Source organism: Pholcus phalangioides, unplaced genomic scaffold (assembly GCF_987345545.1).
Source record: "Pholcus phalangioides strain wild (caught in Gottingen) unplaced genomic scaffold, Ppha-v1.0 ptg000009l_1, whole genome shotgun sequence".
NCBI lineage: Eukaryota > Metazoa > Arthropoda > Arachnida > Araneae > Pholcidae > Pholcus > Pholcus phalangioides.
Window position 1 is genome coordinate 23,753,701 of NW_028301602.1, and position 19,974 is coordinate 23,773,674.

The 19,974-nt window shown below is 35.5% G+C and overlaps 1 protein-coding gene across 1 annotated transcript; it reads left to right on the forward strand.

The window, feature by feature from the left end:
* The first annotated feature begins 18,277 nt into the window (after nt 1-18,277).
* LOC149082557 (serine/threonine-protein kinase haspin homolog) lies at nt 18,278-19,609 on the forward strand. The gene has a single exon (XM_089236764.1). It carries the CDS (start codon nt 18,278-18,280, stop codon nt 19,607-19,609), a length of 1,332 nt encoding a protein of 443 aa, XP_089092890.1.
* Nucleotides 19,610-19,974: the final 365 nt, after the last annotated feature.

Sequence of the window (19,974 nt, forward strand, 5' to 3'; positions counted from 1 at the left end):
TACGCAGGATCGGTCAATCATTATTTCTTCTTCTCCCCCCTCTAGACAATGTTTTCAATCAAAATCTGTCCTTACTTTCTTATTATCAAAATCTATGATAAATTATCAAATCAAAAAATACATATGTTTTCTATATGTGAAAATAAAATATACTTGGATAATATAGTAATTAACTTTCTTACCACTAAAGAAAAGAATATATGTTCTCTATATATGAAAAATAAAAGACACAACATTCCATAGTAATTAATCTCATGCTATTAACTAAAAAATTGTACACCAGTAATATGTACATATCTTGTATTACCTAAAATCAATCTTCATCAATTGCAATAATTCAATTTTAATTACAAAACTAATAACAAAATGCAAATTTTATATCAAATAGGAAATTCTACTGGTCAATTATAAGGTGGCTAATGTTTTAAGTATTATTTATAATATATACAAGAAATATTCTGAAATACTTACTTCCCTATTTTAGTGGATTTCAGAACTCTTTTCTATATTGATTCAACAATATACTCTTTGGTCTGAGATGAGTCAGTCTCTCATATTCATTGTATCTTGCTATTTCGCTGAGATGATGCAAATTTGAGTTTTCAAGTTTCTCGTGAAATTTTCTTGAAGTCCTCTTGATGAACTTGAATTCTGACTCGATACCCAATTCTTTATGCAGATCTGATGACTTGAAAAATTTTGGGGCACCAGAGATTTTTCTAAGAATCTTATTCTGAAATAATTGTATTTGGTACATGTTACCCTTGGAGGCATATGCCCATGCAGGCGCTGCGTAGAGAATTGCTGGTCTAATAACTTGCGTGTACATCAAAAGTTTGTTTTTTAAACTGAGATTGGATCTCGGATAGCAAAATTTCATGATTTGATTCAATGTAATGGTTGCAGATTTAATTCTGTTCACTGAATGATTTCTGAAATTTAGTCTGTTGTCAAATGTTATTTCCAGATATTTTATTTCCCGAGATGGTAAGATATTATGGTTCATTATCATTAGAGATGTATTAATAGGTTCTTTCTTTGTGGTGAGCCAAATAAGTTCACACTTGTCAGGATTTAACTTTGCTCTATTGAAGATATTCCAATTTTGAATCTTGTATATTTCATTCTGCATATCCCTAAGAATGATTGCAGGATCTTGATTGGAAATAAGTAGTATGACATCACCGGCGTACATACCTAATAATCCATTTGTCATAGTGGGAAAATCATCCATAAAAATGTTATGGACATATGGACCAAGGTTCGAGCCTTGGTTTATGCCTGCTGTAATAAATCCAATTCTTGAAATATGTTCGCCTATTTTAACTTGAAATGTCCTGTCTCTAAAATACGACTCCAGAAATTTAATTATCATTGGAGGAAAGCCCCTTGTAATCATTTTATGTAATAAGCCTTCTCTCCAGATACAGTCAAAGGCCTTACTGTAATCCAATGTGACTGCTAGTGTGCATTCTTTTTTTATTTTGGCTTTCTGTATATGTTCAATGACTCTTAGAAGTTGATGGCAAGTGCCATGATTTGACTTGAAACCGAATTGTTCGATTCTCCCAAGATTTAATCTTTCTATTATGTTTGTAATTCTTGTCGTTATCGATTTTTCAAAAAGTTTGGATAAATGTGGGAGAAGGGCTATTGGCCTGTAGTTTTTGGCTTCATCTCCAGATTTTCCCTCTTTCAATAAAACCTTTATGATAGCTTTTTTCCATATATTCGGGAAATAAAGCAGTTTCATTAGTAAATTGAAAATATTGACCACTGATGTAATGATGTTCGGCGTAATGAGTTTTAATGCCTTAGATGTTAATCCATTAAATTGTATCCTGGAGCTTTTCTGGGTTTTATTCCAGCGATATTATCCTGGATTTGCAGTGAATGAAATTGACGGAACCATTCTTTTTTTTTTTAGTTACAAGTTTACTAAATCCACGATGCACAGAAGTAGCGGAAACCCTTGCATTATTCTAATACCCAAAAATGTTTTTCGCTTATTGCCAATATTTTTAATTTCAGACATTGTGTTCTACAGAAATGACGTTAAAAAATAACTTTGAATGTTTTCCTTTATTTTTATGTATCACAAATTATATTATGTGTAATAGTTTTGAAAAGATAAATTTTTAAAACCCTATCATTCATTTCTGCAACCCCTGTGTATATTATTGTTTATTCTGGGTTCAAAGGAAGCCAAGGCAAAAATAATTTTTGTCGGCTAATAAATGTAATTTATTTTCTACTTGCCTGTCCGACTAGATCTATATGTTCACAATGGAAATATACAGTGTATGGTGGACCTTCGCCAGACTTTGTATGTATATGAAAAAGGAATCTGTTTATGTGATATTATGTATGATGATATATAAACATAGATACGTAGTACGATGTATTCTTTGAACATCAGGATGGAACAGAGATATTATTATTACTATTGCATTTTTATTTATTTCTTATCATTATTTCGATTTATTTATTTTTTACACGACACTTAATTTCAATATACAGTTTTCATTTAGTACAGCACAACAGTTTCAAACAAAATCAGTGCTGCCAGTTTTTCTTATTTTCTACGCATAATACGAGTATAGTTTTACGCATAATAGTGCGTACGTGATAGAATTTGTAAATAAACTTCACATTAATAGAATAAATAATAAACTCACATTTAATAGTGAATGAATGTCATTATTCCGAAAAATATAAATTTATTGCACTTGAAAAATTACTCTTAAAGAAGAACTCTTAAAGAAAAGAAGCTTTGGAACAAAGAAAACCTCTTGTCAAGCTTCAGTCATATGTTTCCTCAGAAAACAAACGACTATTGAGAATAAGTTGGAAGCTTTCTTTCATCTTTATTTACTATTATTACTATACTTTCGCATTCAGAAGAATTTCAGAATGATGTATCTTTCTCTCTATTTTTCAGTGCAAAACGAAAATAGAAATAAACCAGCTTTCTCTGCACGTACATCCATGTTCTCCTAGCCCTACTCTTTTGTTTCAGAAATCTATCCTTTTCCTTTCCGACTTGTGAATTGTTCTTTCATCTTAGCATATTTCTTACTTCATTTGATTTTTTTGGAGTATATTTTCATGTAGCTCTGGAAAAAATCACAGGAAAAATGCAGAAACAAAAAACGAAACGAATGGCCGAATCTGATTCTACATCGTTTGAAGAAAAATTTTTCTTCTCTGCCGTGAATTTTGTGCCTTATCTATTTTGAATCAGAAACGTGACATAAATATCGAAATAAGAAATTCGTGAATAATATAAAAAAAGCAGGGTGGTGATACGTGAAACATTCCTTTTCTCCGGTCAAAATGATTCTCAGTAGTGAACTATTCCTAGAATATGATATAAGGGTCACACTAAGGCATCCATTCAAAAACCAGTCTCGTTTGATGACTCTCAAATACCATAAACTGTGACTTTCAATGTCCCACGGAAAGAAATCGTGAAATAAAACATCTGTAAAACCATCTATAAGTTAAAATTGTATTTGATTTTGCAAACCGGTGAATTGAAAATTTCAGGCTGCCCATCCAACGTACCACTTGTTTCATCTTTCTATCTATCCTTGTTTCCAAGTCATGTAATTTAAAAACATGGGAGTCCTTTCTGAAACACCCAGTGTATACGAGTTACTAAATTATGAGATATAAACACACATTCCTGTAGTCTTAGATTCACACAGCAAACACTCAAAATAGATTTCGCAAAAATAAAATGTTCTACTAGAAGTACTGGATAATTTTATGACATTCATTTCGGGTATCAGGAATAAAAACGTGATATAAATATCGAAATAAGAAATTCAGGAAAATAATAGAAAGGGAAGGATAATGATACACGTGAAGCATTCCTTTTCTCACGGTCAAGATGATTCTCCGTAGTAAAGTATTCCTGGAAGATGATATAAGGACCACTAAGGCATCCATTCAAATACCATTCCCCTAACCACAGACGGGATACGCCTTCACGACCCAGCAAACTGCAATGAAACCCTTATAACGACCATTGGGATGAAACTAGGATCGATGGATTCTCGGTGTCCTCTTCCTGAATGTTTTTCTTCATCCTCCAATCTGTATCAGTACGTAATGAATAGAGGGATTCCCAAATAATCTGCCGTTATCGTCCCAGAGCAGGACGATCTGTTCATTGACGCCATGGCTTATCATCATTTCTTTTGGTAACAATAACCAAAAAGTGTGTTTTTTTTTCCTCCTTAGTATGTTATCCTAGGATTATATGAAGTCGAAAGCAGTCTATTGGACCTAAACTCGTTACGCGGTCGAAATGAAACAAAAATAAATACAATGGTCAAGTAGGGTAATTCAATTCCTGAAATTGACCATTCTATATAGATACGAAAATTCAAATTACTAATTTTTAAGATTATTTCGTAAATGTCGACACACAGAGACAGTGAGAGTTAATAAAGTATTAAAATAAACGAAACAAAATAGCAACAAATATTTGACCATCTTTGGCTTCAGTACGTAAATGGTAATATAGGTAGCACAAACTATGGTGTTTCCTACAGGGTGTTTCAGAAAGGACTCATTAACTTTGAAATGGCATAACGTGGAACAGGGATACACAGAGAGATGAAACAAAAAAATTATTCGTTTATCCCGTTTATGTCCGCAACTCGATGTGCTTTGAATTCCATTTCGAATTGGGATATTTTGTTCAAATTGTACTAATTAAGAATATTAAAAGATATTTTTGTAAATACATCAACATGGACGAAAAATATCATCGATTGAGGACAGCTAAATATGACAGCATATTTTAAAAAACAGGTGAAGTGTAAAAAATTGAATAGTAAATAGTTGATAAGGTTATCGCGGCCATCACTTGATGAAAATTGTTTGTTTGGGTTCGAAGACCGTCGTCCGTTTGAGTTAGTTCTCACTCCATTTGAGTTAGAGAACCCGAACAAACAATTTTCATCAGAATTGAATTATGTTAGTTATTCACATTAAACCGTAATCTGAATAATCAATTACTAAAGAATCACTTGCATGGCAATAACTGTATAATGCCTATAATATAAGGTAGAAAACAAAAGTATCCGTGACATTATAAAAAATGCACCAAATTCAAGAGTTAATTTCTAAACCAGATATGGCTCGACAATTTTTCGATACCAATTTCTGAGTACGATTGACGTGCTAAAAGATACAGCATCTAGATGCAAGGCTAAAATATTATACGGAGTCAAATCGTCGCTGTACTCAAATAGCTATGGGTTAATGAGCATGCCTCAAATACAAATGGGTTAATGGGGTGCTCTAGAATTTCAATTACCCTGGTTGTGCGATTGGTTGCATCTTTGGCCAACAGATAGTACCCCAGTCTCCATGCAACGTATTTTCAACAATAGGTGTTTGATATTTTCCTTCCCAAACTGGGTCAAATCGCAAAAATGGATTCAAAGTGTGTGGTCGTCTTGTTTAGCAATGACGTGACAAAAGTAAAGAGTGCAGTTAAGTGTAAGCTACTTTCTTGCAATGCATGTGTAAGCCTCAATGATGAACTAATTCAAGCTGATACATCGTTTGAGGACTCTTACCGTAAACAATCACTTTCAATAGCCCCACAGAAAGAGTTCATGAAATAAAACAACTGCAGCACAAATTTCAATTGATTTGATGAACCGGTGTATTAAAAATTCCAGGCCTGCCTATCAAACGTACCACTTGTTTCATTTCTCTATCTATTACTGCTTCCTAGTTATGACATTTCTAAGTTAGAGATTCCTCTGTGCAATACCTGTATATAAGCGCTTGTAATTTATAAATTGCAAACTATTACTATATTTTCAGATTCACTTCACGGGATCACGTTCAGAAGCATAAAAATATCGACACTCAAAATAGGGTTCGCAAAAATAACATGTCGTAACAAAAAAAAATATTTTTTTAGATTTTTTTCTGACATTTAATACTTCTCGTGTCGAGGAGTGGAAGCATATTTTTATTCTAATGCAAACATCACCAACACCGATTTACTTTCCTTCGAGCTGATTAATAACCTGATAGTCAAGCCCAACTGTGTTGTAAAGTGCAATTCCAGGGACAAATTACCCAATTAACAGAAGTAATCAATCAAATTAATTACGTGATTCTGTTAGAAAGGGTGAAAATAGTTGTATCAAATGAATCGCAATGTAAGGTAGCACCTGTTATGTAACAATTGCGTCAACTATTCTTTGAAAGATCGATTATTGGCAGATAACCCGATTCTTCTGGGATAATTTCATCGAATGAGAACAGTTAAATAAGAACAATTATTTGTTATTCATTAGTCTCTAATCTAAATGTCCTTTTTTCCTTTGTTTCATCAAAATAAATTCCTCTGATCCGTATATATTTTGTGAACGCACAATCCTTGATTTTTTTTGTTTTCCGCTAATAAAATGAGATAACAGGAAGGGCAAAGTAAAAAATTGTCTCCGCAACTTATTAACCACTTTGAGTGTTCCCTCGAGGCTATTTCATTCGTTGAGCTATCCAGCACAATCGGCCATCTGAAAAAACCCATTTGCATAAAATCAAATTTATACATTACTTGAAACTTATTCATGTAAGAAAATCAGTTATAATGACCTTATTAGCTTCTTTTGCAAATAGTTTCTGAAAATATCGGGATTCTGCTCGTGAAATTTTTTTTAACACCAATTCTTGCTCTTTTTCTTTCTCTATAGTGTTCCATAAATGCAATTTCTAAATACGTGGATAACTATTTTTGGTGTATATGCATCAGAGGTCTTCAACCTTTTTCTAATCAAGAGCACTACGTGTACCCATCGTCAAAACAAGAGTACCCTTACGGCAAGTTTGACATATGAATTCATGAAAGATCAGGATCATTTTAATCCTTGCTTGCAATTCACACAATGTGTTTCATCGGGACATTGATTAAGCACTCGCAAGCACTAAAATGAGCATGGGCATAAAGCACTATGGACTTCAGGGAGCACCGTGGGGTTTTGAGCAGCAGGTTGAAGATTCTTGGTGTGCATTAATTCTCTTTCACTTCTGGAGAAATAAAAAAGAAACAGTGTTTCATAAAACTGTTCTAAAACTGTGTTTCATAATCTTTTATTTCATACTAATTTCTCAATTGGTTTCATAGCTTATTTCATACTTTTGCGAACTGTGAATTATGTATATGTAGGTTGTGTGAAAAGTCAGTGTACTCAATGGAAGCAACAAACCTTCGCAAAAAAAGTTCAAAGTACGAATTCACGATAGCCAAATTAAAAAGTCTAGAATCAACGTACCTTATGAATTGTGCAACTACAAATACAAAGGCCGCAACAGGCAAAATAACCAACGAAGTGGCAGAAAAAAGATGTCCATAAAAAATATGAATGTCATACACAGATTATGGTTCATTATGAATGTAATCTATATTTTAACATTTCCTTTCCAAAATGGATTTTCGTTGAGAGAGAGAGGGAAAGAGAGCACCGTGAACGTTCCCTTTCTACCATTTATAACTTATTATATTTGACCATCTGTCTCTAATCACGGTGCATTTTATGCATAAGAATACCAATGAGCCGAGGACCAACAGTTTATAACCAATTTGAGCAGCTTTTTCCATCTCCATTCAACGAGAGGTTAATGTTAACAACACAAACATTCAGTTTGCGGACCTTTTCAAGAAAACTATAAGTGTCATGGCGCTATCTGTCTTCCACAAATGGAAGCAATACCTCGGCTCTAGATAGATTTTGACATGGACAGGGATTGCGAGGTCACACAATCGTGGCGTTTTCCGTTACATTAGGCGCATCTGTACCGCTGATCTACTGGTTTTGTGTTGTGTAATCCCCCTGTATTTGACAAAAAAAAAAAAAATATCTTGCATCCTATTTTGCATTGTTGTGAAGCTTATGTGTGTGTTTTTTTATTTTTCAAAAGGAAAGTAGGCCCGTCTCTGTCGTTATATGTCGCTTAACATACGGTCCTCTACAGGAATTTATAAAGATTCCTGGTGTTTCTCCGAATATGATTTATTAATAAATCCAGAATATACTGCATGGTGTTCGCTAATTCTTAAATATTTACATTTTAAAAATTATGTTAAACTGCTATTTCGAAATTGATACGGTTCTAATTCGCTTCGTAAACTGTTGTTTTACGCTTGTGTGGTGGCGGCATCTGCTGTAAACATCTGTAAGTAACGCTGTCAATGTAGTGCGTGCACACTCTTAGGGTATGAATGGGAAAAACTTGTGATAACTGGCATCATTATCTCTTGAAATGCTTATTTCTGGCATTTAAAAATAACTTACAATTTAATTCATCGTTATCTTAAATGAAAATGTAAAAGTTCATTTTTAAGAAAAGAATTATTGTATATATAAAATAAATCAAAATTTTAATGCACTGATTGCCAATTTCAGTCGGAACCCACAGGCCACTATGTCATATTTAGGATTAGTTTATACTTCCTTTTTTTGGAGTTCGATGTTCGTAGGAGAATTCACAACTTATTTCTTTTCTTACCGTACGCAATCCAGGCTCTATCGACGCCACTGTTCCTGTGAAAAAAAGCAGGACCATGTCAGAAAAATTTTCGTTTCAATAATATGTACAGGGTACATGGGATAACTTTATCCAGAAATAAATCGCGAATCGTTGATGTTAGAGGCATACTTCCATTTGGAGAAAGTACAAAAATATTTTTTTTTTAAACCGAGCACAACTCAGGTCTATCACCATCTATTGGTGATTTACTACCTAGTGAGTTGTGCCGGAAGTGTGACTGCGTGTGTATCTAACAGTCCGAGTGCGTATGTAGTGTTGTGTTTAATTTTTCAGTGCTGCCATATATATTTCAGAAGTGAAGTGTGCGATGTTTTATGATTGAATTACATTTGTACTGTTTGTAAGTCTGTTGCTCTCTGTGGCGAGACTTTTTAACGGGGAGATTGGCTTGCATTCGCATCTTGAAGTTGGGAACCACAGAAAACCCCCTTCAGCCGACCACCACTGTTGTGACGGTGAGGTTCGAACCCGGGATTTGGGGACGCGAGTCCGTCACTATGACGACTCGACCACCACAGCGGCAGTACCCAACTAATGTGTAGACCTAAGATATACGTCATTCATATTGCAAGGATTTATATAGTTATCAAATTAAGAATATTATATATAACCCTAAATTTTTGGTGGCTCTCTGTCCTAAAAACAACTAAAACATAAAAAATCCAGTTAGAAAGTCGTTGCCGTGCCTTTCATGAGCCCAACGAAAAAAAGAAAATTCACGTGTTTAAGCGCAATATTCGCTAAGATATTTGAACTAAAAAACCGAGAAAATGTGCGGAAGAACCGCGTGAACTAACAGACAATGCCTCTTTCATTTATGTACTGTAAATTTTAGTATATAGAATATGCCCTATGTATATACTAGGACATATCTTCTACTACTTGTTATAATTAAAATATCTCAGCGAATATTGTATAGTAGGGAATGTAGATTTTTTTTTTTTTTTTTTTTTTTGGATATTGGTGGCAGAAGGGCACCAATTCCCTTGGCCTTGTTTAATTTTTGCACTTAAAAACTACTTGCAAGTAATTTATTTCAGTGTTATTTGAAGTAAAAATATAAAAGTTAATTTTTAAGAAAGGGTTATATCATATACTAGCTATAATACCCGGCGCTGCCCGGGTTTTCTTCAATGAGGCTTTTTTGGATCACGTGATATCTCCCTCTCTTTTTCTTGAGGGACATATAAACCGTGTCCAAGTTAATCAATATGGCGACTTCCTGCGCGATTCATGAAATAAACAAATATAGATTTACACAGAAACGTAGAAATGAATATAATTTTTTTTTTTAAGGGGCGCTAGGTATTTCGATCCCCCCCCCCCCGAACTTCAAGTTATCCATCTGTCTGTTCCAGCTTCCAAAAATCAAAAATCCTTAGTTAAAGCTGTGGAATTTTTTCGATGCACTTTTCACGGGCTCATAACTAATTTTAAAATATCCTAACCCACATGAATTTATGAAAATAAATATCAAATGAGACAATATGGAGACATTAATTTTCATACTTGAGAAAATATAAATGAAATCAATGATATTGCTCGAATATCCAACTCAAAAGTATAGATTTGGCTAATTACTTCGTATTTAATCTCCTGGACTTCGTATATCTCTAAGCGAACTGAATATTTCAAAAATCGGGAATTCTATACAATTTTTAAAATTATTGATGGGGCGGAAAATCCCACTAATTTCCGCATTTCTACAGTAAAATCGACAATTTTAGCACTGATTTCTATGAGGATCACCCTTTTCCTGACTCTCAAAGCGATGCTGATGATGATTATGACGTCTATTCAAAAAGCCTCATTACCGAGAGTATATTGAAAATGTGGCAAACCATTATAAAGGCATAAACTATTATACATATACTAACAGGATTAAAGAAGTGACAAACCGTTGTAAAGGCATATACACGTCTGAAACGAATTGCTAGGGAACCACGGTAACCAAAGTAAACGTTCGGAAAGTGATTGTTGAGGCCCAAAAACCATTGTTGCCGGACAGTTTTTTGCCCATTTGGGGCATTTGCCCTGATCTGACGAAATTGTGAAGTAGCCTATCGTTCAAGTCGGGTCCCATTTGGTATATATGCAAAATTTTGTGACGATCGATCTAAAATTGTAGATTTGTATAGAGAACATACACACACAGACACACACACAGAAAATCAATTTTATATATATAGAAGATAGATATAGAAATCTAATTTCTCTCTCACACTCCCTCTCTCTCTGTTGGCAGCGTTCTGTAAATCTTTTGTTGTAAATAGCCCGGCAACCTTAAAGGGCTTCGTGGTGATTCGCATTCCTCTCCACTGAGATCGAACTTTAGTCATGTCTCATAGCCAGTGTGCAGTCGTGTGGGCATCGTGCTGTATTCTCACCGTGAGAGTCTGTGGTTTTTCAACTTCGAGGCATGAATGCACGTAGATCTTCCATTTAAAAATGCCGTTCCGCAGAGAGCAGTTATACTGTTGTTTACGATTCTTTCATACCATGAAAATTCAAGCATTTACGATCTTCACTTCAAAGTATGCCGCCAACGGCATTCAAACCTGGATCCTCCCAATGAGAGTTCATTCCGATGCCTACACATCACATTCAAAACACTATAGTTATTTGCAATTGAAATCATCCAAATGCATGAGTAATCTGCGTTGTATTATTTGATTGCTTTTAATAATTTAAAAATTATGATTAAACAGCTAATTTTGTTCATTGAAGCTTCTTTTTTTGGTAACATACTCAATCTTTTGATATATACATAGGGTATATCTACTACTACTTGTTAATATATTATATTTTTTGGGTTAAAATAATCAATTAAAAATATAAAATTACAAGATACTGTATTTTTCAGCTCATGCGTGCATCTGAAATCACCTATTTCAGTATATGTGATTTTGTTTTCCGAAAGCAAAAATTTCCATTAGAACTTCTCAATTTTCTTATATCTGAAAATCCTGTTGTCAAGCTATTCTCACATTTGAACGAATTGGAACGATAAAATAAAATTCCTCCGGTTGTCAAAGGAATCAAAGTATCAAAAAACAATTGAAACGACACACATGGAGAAAAACGGACGTTATTCACAATTCTCACTGGAAATTTATTAAATTCTTGCGACTCATACAGTAGGTTCTTGAAAGACGAATACATAAAACTTCATATAGAGTTTCTCGAACAATAATGTCTTGAAAGATTGGCAAGAACAATAAAAAAGAAACGTATAAATCGTGTAAAACATTTTTATTCTAGTCATTGTACACATTTTATTCCATTTCTTTGAATCCAAGTCACATCCTAAAGATATGTACAACTTCAAGAGTGAATTCCTATCTCCAAAAACAAGAAGAGAGTTTCTATTCGGAACGTTTATTTTAAAGTAGGAAACAATGACTCGAAAAAGAACCAATCGAGGAACTAGAAATGGCATTCTCCTCTGAAACGTGTCCATTTTTATTTCTGTATGTACAGTATTTGGTTTATCCGGTTCACTTCACAGCATCCAACTCATCAAAGCTGACGTCTTGAGTTTAGTCAGAGAAGAAATTGGGGAAAGATAGAACTAGTAATAGGAAGTGATTTTATGGGTAAGAGGTAAAAGTGGGGGAAATAGAAATTTTTCCTTATACAGACTTTTGAAAATGTTCTTTCTTGTTCTTATAAAAATAAAGAGTAATTTACCGTATTTTAAAAGAATATGCCGTAAGTACAAAGACATTTCCATCATTTACGAACGTTTTCGTATTGTAGTTTCAATAATAAAGTCTGGTATTAGATGGAAAAACTGTATGATGGACGTAGTAGCTTAAGATTTGACAAGACTGTGTACTGAGTCTCAAGTTTGGACGTTTAATACTTTTGGACATCTTTCTTTCTGGACAGCACGAAAGCCCTGTGTGTTGCAAATTTATTATATAGTAAGCGCAGCCAAGTGTGTGTGTCTGTCCCCTGAGATAAGTTTGTAAGAGTAACCATCTGTCTTTCAAATCGACATTAGAGTAAGTACCGTATATACTCGTGTATAAGCCCATCCCCCCCCCCTTCGGGACCACCAAATCTGCAATCAATTGAAAACTTATGTGTATATATATATAAGCCGACCCCCAAAAATCAACGCATTTTAGAGGGGGGGGGGGAGTACTATATTTTTATGCCATAAATGTTGAAATGAAAAATGATTCACGAATTTTCTAATACAAATCCTCTTCTGATTCTCCAAACACTACATCGAAAAAGCCATGTCATCGTACGGTATGGCATCTTTATTTTCATCCTCAACTCTGCGATGTCATCGCCGTCATCACTTTTGAAGAAGTTGTCATTTCCGTCCGGCCAATCGCTTTTTTAATGCAGCATACTTACTTTTTAAAAGATTTGGTGGTGATTTCGGTGAAATAATTCAATCCACTGGCACACTAGGCCAATGTCGGGTTTCTTCAAGGCACCGCTTTTTTTGTTATTTCGTTATCTTTTGAACTCATCCATTCGGTCCATAAATTCCTCTTTAATAATCTTTAAAAGACTTAAACAGCCTTTTGATGTTCACATTAAAAGGCTGCTAAATCGGCGTTAGTCCACCGGGTATCAAAACCAACGACGTTTTTGATTTTTGCTTTTGCTTTAATATCATCGGTTCTGTGGGGTTTGAATGTAGCTTTAAAAATCATTCTACTAATTAATGACGTCATCTAAACTAGTCCAATGGCATCGCGTATCTTCAAGCTATTCGTGAGGAGGCCATGTAGCTATATATGATTTGGTGAAGGTTGGGGGGGGGGCGCGTCCGATATTTTTCTTCAAAAACTTACCCATGTATAAGTCGACCTCCCCACTAAATTATGAAACAAAATTCTGAATAAAAAACTCAGCTTATGCACGAGTATATATACAGTATACAACTGCTAGTACTTAAACTTAACCGTACATATACAGGGTGTCCTGTAAGTGCTAGCACGGCCTTTATGTCATCAACCGTCCATCGTAGAGGCATGATTTCAATTTTAAAAACGTTCAACGGGCGTTCAAAAATTACCGTGTACCAGTTTCCAGAGTGCAAATACAGTTGGTAACAAAAATCGCCCATGGCGATGGACCGAATTGTGCTCGATTTGAAAAAAAGTGTGCAACACAAAATAAAAAAAGAACCTGAATTTTTAGACAGTCCCCGTGTGCCCAAAATCCAATCAGAAAGTTGTTGCCCTGCTTCTAATCCCTTCCTCTTGCAACAAAAAAAAAATCCACGTTTCTAAGTGCAGTATTCTCAGAGATATTCGAAAGACGGAAAAAATTTGGGAAAGAACAGCTTTAAACGAGGGAAAACCAGTATTCCGTTTTACCCGCTTTCTTTATTTCTTTTAAACCGAGCAAACTCAGGTCTATCGCCATGGACACACTATATTTTCCAGTGGCGGCTCGTGGTCGGATATTTTGAGGTGGAGGGCCCGATTTCCAAAAATATACCGCCATCTATCTATGATGATATGTAGTGAAGTACATGCAAGGCCGTAATTAGGATTTTTTCCGCCCAGGACAAACATGATTTTGCGCCCCCACCAATTTAAAATTATTCGATAATTTTATATAATGGTGTTCTTTGCTTCTCATGAAATTGTCGCACCCCCCCCCCCCTCTAAATTTTTCCGCACGGGACAATCATCACCCCCCCCCCTCTAGTTCCGGCGCTGAGTATATGTACTGTTTACAATTAGTAAAACTATTGTACTGAATTACAAACTTTTACTTTTGTTTATCAAATTATTTTTCACATTATCTGTATACCTATGCAGTACGAAAATAATAATGTACACAACATTCACGTAAATAATTTGCGCGGTGAGCTTCAGCAATTTCTTGACAACATTGAATATCATCATTTAAGTTTAGCAGTTGGCATCGGCAATGGGTGTTGGAAATTGTGAATATGCATACTCATCTTCAAATACCAGGGGTCTGCGCCCAGCCAACATTTGGACCCGTTTTCCGGACCCTTCGCAAAATTAAAGACCTAAAAAAACGGACCCTTCACAAAATTCTGGACCTAAAAAACGGACCCTTCACAAAATTCTGGACCTAAAAAACGGACCTTCAAATATAAAAATTAATGAAACCACAAATTTGGAATTTCATTTCGTTTGTGTAGATTAACTAGATTACTTCGCTTCGTGCAAAATTACCAATTTTTCACAAAATTAATGACCCTTTACACTAAAACTTGATCCTACAAGAAAGGTCTGGATAGACTCCTGAATAACTCTAATTTAAAAGGGTGTGTAAATTTCTATGATAAAGTTATAAAATATATATTTTTTTTTATTCAAAATAAATATTCTATCTCAGAAGATATAACAGATTTAAAAGGTAGTAGATTTTTAAAAGATAACACATGGCAGCATGAGTATCCGCGGCGCTTTCTTTGCGCACCCAAAATAAGCATGATAACCTGTACTAATCTCACCCCCCCCCCTTCTCCCTCCTTTGGTTACAATCAAAGGGTATCTCTCTCGACGGAAAGCGGCCAAAGAGGAAAGAAGAATACAGAGCTCTCTCCATGGAAAGCGCTGCCGAACCTCGACCATATGACCCGAATTTTACAGGACTTATTTTCTGCTTCCGAAATTTTTTTTTCTAACTTATTAAATTCATTTTAAATACAAATACAAATACAAATACAAATACAAATACAACAAGTAAAAAGAAGAAATTCAATGGTATTTAAGTTGGTATCAAATCCATTTAAAGAATTAAATTAATGGTGCTAGCACCTACAGGACACCCTGTATAAGCTCTAACCCATAAAGATTGAATTCATCAAGAGACTTTCATGCTTACGGCTCTATAAAGAAGATGCAAACTTCCCCTGAACGCTCCGTATTTTATTCTTTATTTCATTTGAGTAAAAACCATGTCGCACAAATGTTCTTAATTTTTCAAAATTAAGTAAAATAAATGAGGAAGTTTCCACTTCAGTGCGTAGCTAAAGACCATTTTAACCGACTTTTTTTCCGTCGGTAGAGAATACAGAGCACACAGATGCAGTAAATTTTCCGTATCCGCTGGTAATTGGTCCCAGGATTCACGCGGGTAAGTGAGCTCTCATACAGCAGAGAAGAACCTTTTTGACCTTAATTGCTAGGTTTTTACACAGCATGGGTGCACAAAATTTGCTTCATGGGCCAATTTGGCTCGTCCCGGAAGAATTATTCCATCTTATACATAGGATTTTTACATGGGGGTTACGCTCATTGGCCGAGATCACCAAGAGAGGAGGCGGGGCTAAAGAGTCAAGGGGACTCAAAATGTTTTAGCATAGCATATTCCAGCAAATGTTATAAATCAAGTTGTTTTTATCCGTGATTGATGGATTTATTTGCTGATCACTACCGTGAAAGATTGATAATTTGTTTCCACTTTTACCGGTGAATATGCATAATTCCCAAGCATAGCTTGTAAATTTGATAAATACTAAAAAAATTATATTTTCACCAGTAATATTCAATATCCGAATGTACCTGGTTAATTTGATAAATACATGAAATTAATCAAATGCGATGAATTTAGAACGACTTATCATGCTTACCAACGACACTTGGTTCTTATGCATAATCACCTATAAAAGTTATAAACTTATGAATCTTACCAAAACAAGTTGCGATAGCGCATAATCAGTTATTATGTATAATAACCGGATTCACACCATTTAAACGTAATATACAGTGTATATACAGTATACAATGGTCACGCGGTAAACGTGATAAATCTGATATTTATGCATAGTCACCGGTTCACCAATTTTATATTGCCGATTATTAACAGCAAAGAAGACAGAGTTGCTGTTGGCAAATTTTTAAATCTATATTTGAATGCGACAGTCGGAAACCGTATTTTAAGAACTTGCACGCTGTAATAGTATAAGCAGTTTCCAGTTGAGTGCCGACCCAGATGGTGTTACAGCCATAAGCAAAAACCACATAGCTTTCTTCGCTTTTTATTGACGTAATTATGATTTTAGCCAATAAGCGTAGTCCCATTTAAAATTCTATGTTTATGTGTATATGATGATGGAATAACGCGTCCCGGAATCGTACCGCAAAAGTATTTATGCAATTTTTCATTATTTTTAAGCATGAGCTGCTTGTCTTCTCCATGAATAGAACCCGGCTCTTCTTGCATACCGGAAAGTGCGCTACCTACCGGAAAGTTCACTTCACCTGCAGCCATTGGCCGACATAAGCGAAATCTTTTTTTTTTCTTTTTTTTCTGCAATATATCCAGTGACTATAGGTGAAATGGACGACTTCAGTGACGTCACGAGCTTCGCGCGAAGGCTTTCTACTATAGAAAGTGTTGGTTTAAGACTGACAAGGCTCCAGCTCGTTGTTCAGAATAATTATCCTTTTTTTTCCTATTACACGAAGTCTTCAACGCATAACCAGCTAGCCACATTTGTTCCTTTGACCTTTTTGTCGTGGCCCACCGATTATGTTCAGAAAACATTAAAAAAACGATTAATTCTAGAATTAATCAAAGAAATAATTTCGGAATTGATGAAAGAAATAATTCTAGAATAAGATAATATAGACTTTTACTCTTTTGACCACTCATAAACATAATTTTCATTTGTCTCTTTTGCATTTTGTATTCTATAAACATCTTTCTGCATTTATTATTTCTTTACTTGTGTCTGTAATCTGTAACTTATTGAGCGTGCAATTTAATTTGAATAAATAAATAAAATAAATAATTCCGAAACAGATTAATGAAAATCCAGAATTACTGAAAGAAATAATTTTAGAATTTTTCATAAAATTAATTTAGTGATTTGCAAATTTAACAGATTTAGTGAAAAACAATCATTTATAAATCAATGAGAGAAATGTTTCTAATAGAAATTATTTCACAATCCATAAAAGAATAACTGAGTAATTATTGAAAATAAATTATTTCACGATAGATTTAGTAGGAAAATAACTTCAAAATTACGGAAGTAAATAATTAAAGAATCACTTAAAGTAATTTCAGACTTAATTGATTTAATCAGTCGTTAATCAAACACTTTTTGAAAATTAGGGGAAAAAGTCTCAGAACTAATCGAAATTGAGATAATCATAAATAAATAATTTCGGAATAATAAAAATCTTATTAAAAATTATTTTTGTCCCTGTTCAACTCGGGTGGGGGGGGAGGCTATTGGATTCTTCTATGAAGATGTCATTAAATTACAAGAGTTGGTGGCCCGCGAAGTTTCGTGAGAAGTTTCAATTCAGCCCCCTCCCCCCCTGAAAAGTTGAAGACCCCTGCCTTAGACTATAAATTTGTTACAGAATGGCCAGTAGTTGATCATCGAAGGTTGCACCCATGAGGCTCCAGGATGATATTTCCCTCTCTGAGCAATACACAAACTATAAAAATGACTGTTGCGCAAACTTTGTGTTTTGTGATCAATAATGAGTAAAAACAGGTAATTTTTTTCTCTTGCATAATGTATTATTGAGAACTGAAGTGAGAAAGAAATTTAAACTCAGAAAAGAGAGGTTATTATCACGGTCCGGACGTTTTGTCACCAAATATTCAAAATTTTGGTCATCTCTCTGCCCCTTACACAAGAAGAGTGGTTGGAAAGATACGAGAAGAAAAACGGATCTTCGGTTGAATTACTTGCTATACGTGCCCACTGAAAACGATCATGGCCGACCAAGGTGGCCCAACGTTCGAGGCGTTTCTGGCCAGGAAAATTCATCAATGGTTCTTGCAATATCGATATGTGCCTGACAGTGTTCCTTTGAAGCAGAGAACGCACGTCTTCTTCGAGGCGAATACCCCTCATGTCAGGCCATTCTCGACAATCAGCAACGTTCTCGAGTCCGTCGCAGGAGTTTACGACCAGCTCCGCAACCCGCTGCATCACCTGAAGCTGTCCGCTGAGGAGGCGGAGCATTTGAATTCAATTCTCCAACATTGTTATTTGGAGCGACCTCTTCCGTTCTGGTACGGGTTCCCCTTCTGGAAGCAGGAGACGGCGACGAAGATTGCCGAAGGTGCATATGGAGAGGTGTACACCGTTGAGCAACTAGATCGTGAGGTACGCATCCTGAAGATAGTGGCCATCCACGGCTCTCATCCGGTCACGAATTACAACAATTTGACTTTCAAGGAAATACTTCCGGATGTGATCTGCTCAGTGTACCTCAAGGACCTGCTTATCGGAAAAGCGGGGCATTCGGCTCCTAATTTCCCGAAGCTACACCAAGTCTGTCTGTTGACAGGGAGCTTTCCCCAGTCTGTGATGCGGACGTGGTGGGATTTCGCGCAAAAGTCACAAAAAGAGGATTCAGACGAACTTCCCCAACCGGATAAGTACAATCAGGACCAGCTGTTCGTAGCGTTCGAAATGGAGCCGTGCGGTATCGATCTCAGCAAATGGAAATTCAAATGTCCCTTGGAATGCGTGGTCATCATTGGTCAGATAGCTGCGGCGCTGGCCGTCGCGGAATCAGCTTACAAATTCGAGCATCGAGATCTTCACGCGAATAACGTTCTGATCAGAAGTACGGAGGAGAAGCGCTTGGAGTACACGATGGACAACCACAAATTCTGGGTACAGACCCTCGGCCTTGAGATATGCATCATTGACTTCTCAATGTCTCGGATCACTATCGATAACGAAAAGACTTACGCGTTCCCGATCTCATGGGAAATGGTCATCCACGAGCAGCAAAACGAAGAACCGAATTTCGATTGGAGTGACTACATGCAAGTCTACACCAAGATGGCTTTTACATTAAAAGGGATATGGGAAGACTATCGTCCTGTAACAAACATCTTCTGGATCCGTTATCTTCTCGAGACCATGCTGAAAGAATTGAAAGAGGAAGTCAACTTTGAATCCTTGTCTGGCAACGTGCGTAAAGCGTACGTCCTCCTCGAAGAGTGGCGTTTCCTTGTGATGCAGTATGATTCTGCCGTCAACCTCGTCAACAAACTTCTCATCAATTACTGGCCATTCGAAAAGAACTGAATACCCAGAAGGAAAAAAAAAACATTTCCCCATATTTTCGGTGAAAAACAATGGAACACACTCTAGGAAATTTGTATATCTTGTGAGTCCAGCAGTACAGTGCAGTTTTTACGTTCAGAAGTTACCGACACTGAAGTCACATGTCGAGAGTAGTATATAAAGAGATATATTTTTTCTGAACAATTTGAGTTATTTTTTTTCAAGTGATCTGTTTATCCTTGTATTTTAAATAGTATGATATTGTTTGTTCCGTAGCGCATTAGCTGTCAAATAAGTATCTCAAATTAGATAATTATCCGAAACACCGTATTTTTTTCTCAAGGAAAATATCGATACTCGTAGAGTCTGACTACTGATAATTCAGT

Bases quoted from the DNA above. Each gene is read 5' to 3' on its own strand.
- LOC149082557 (XM_089236764.1), top strand. From the start codon at position 18,278: ATGGCCGACCAAGGTGGCCCAACGTTCGAGGCGTTTCTGGCCAGGAAA.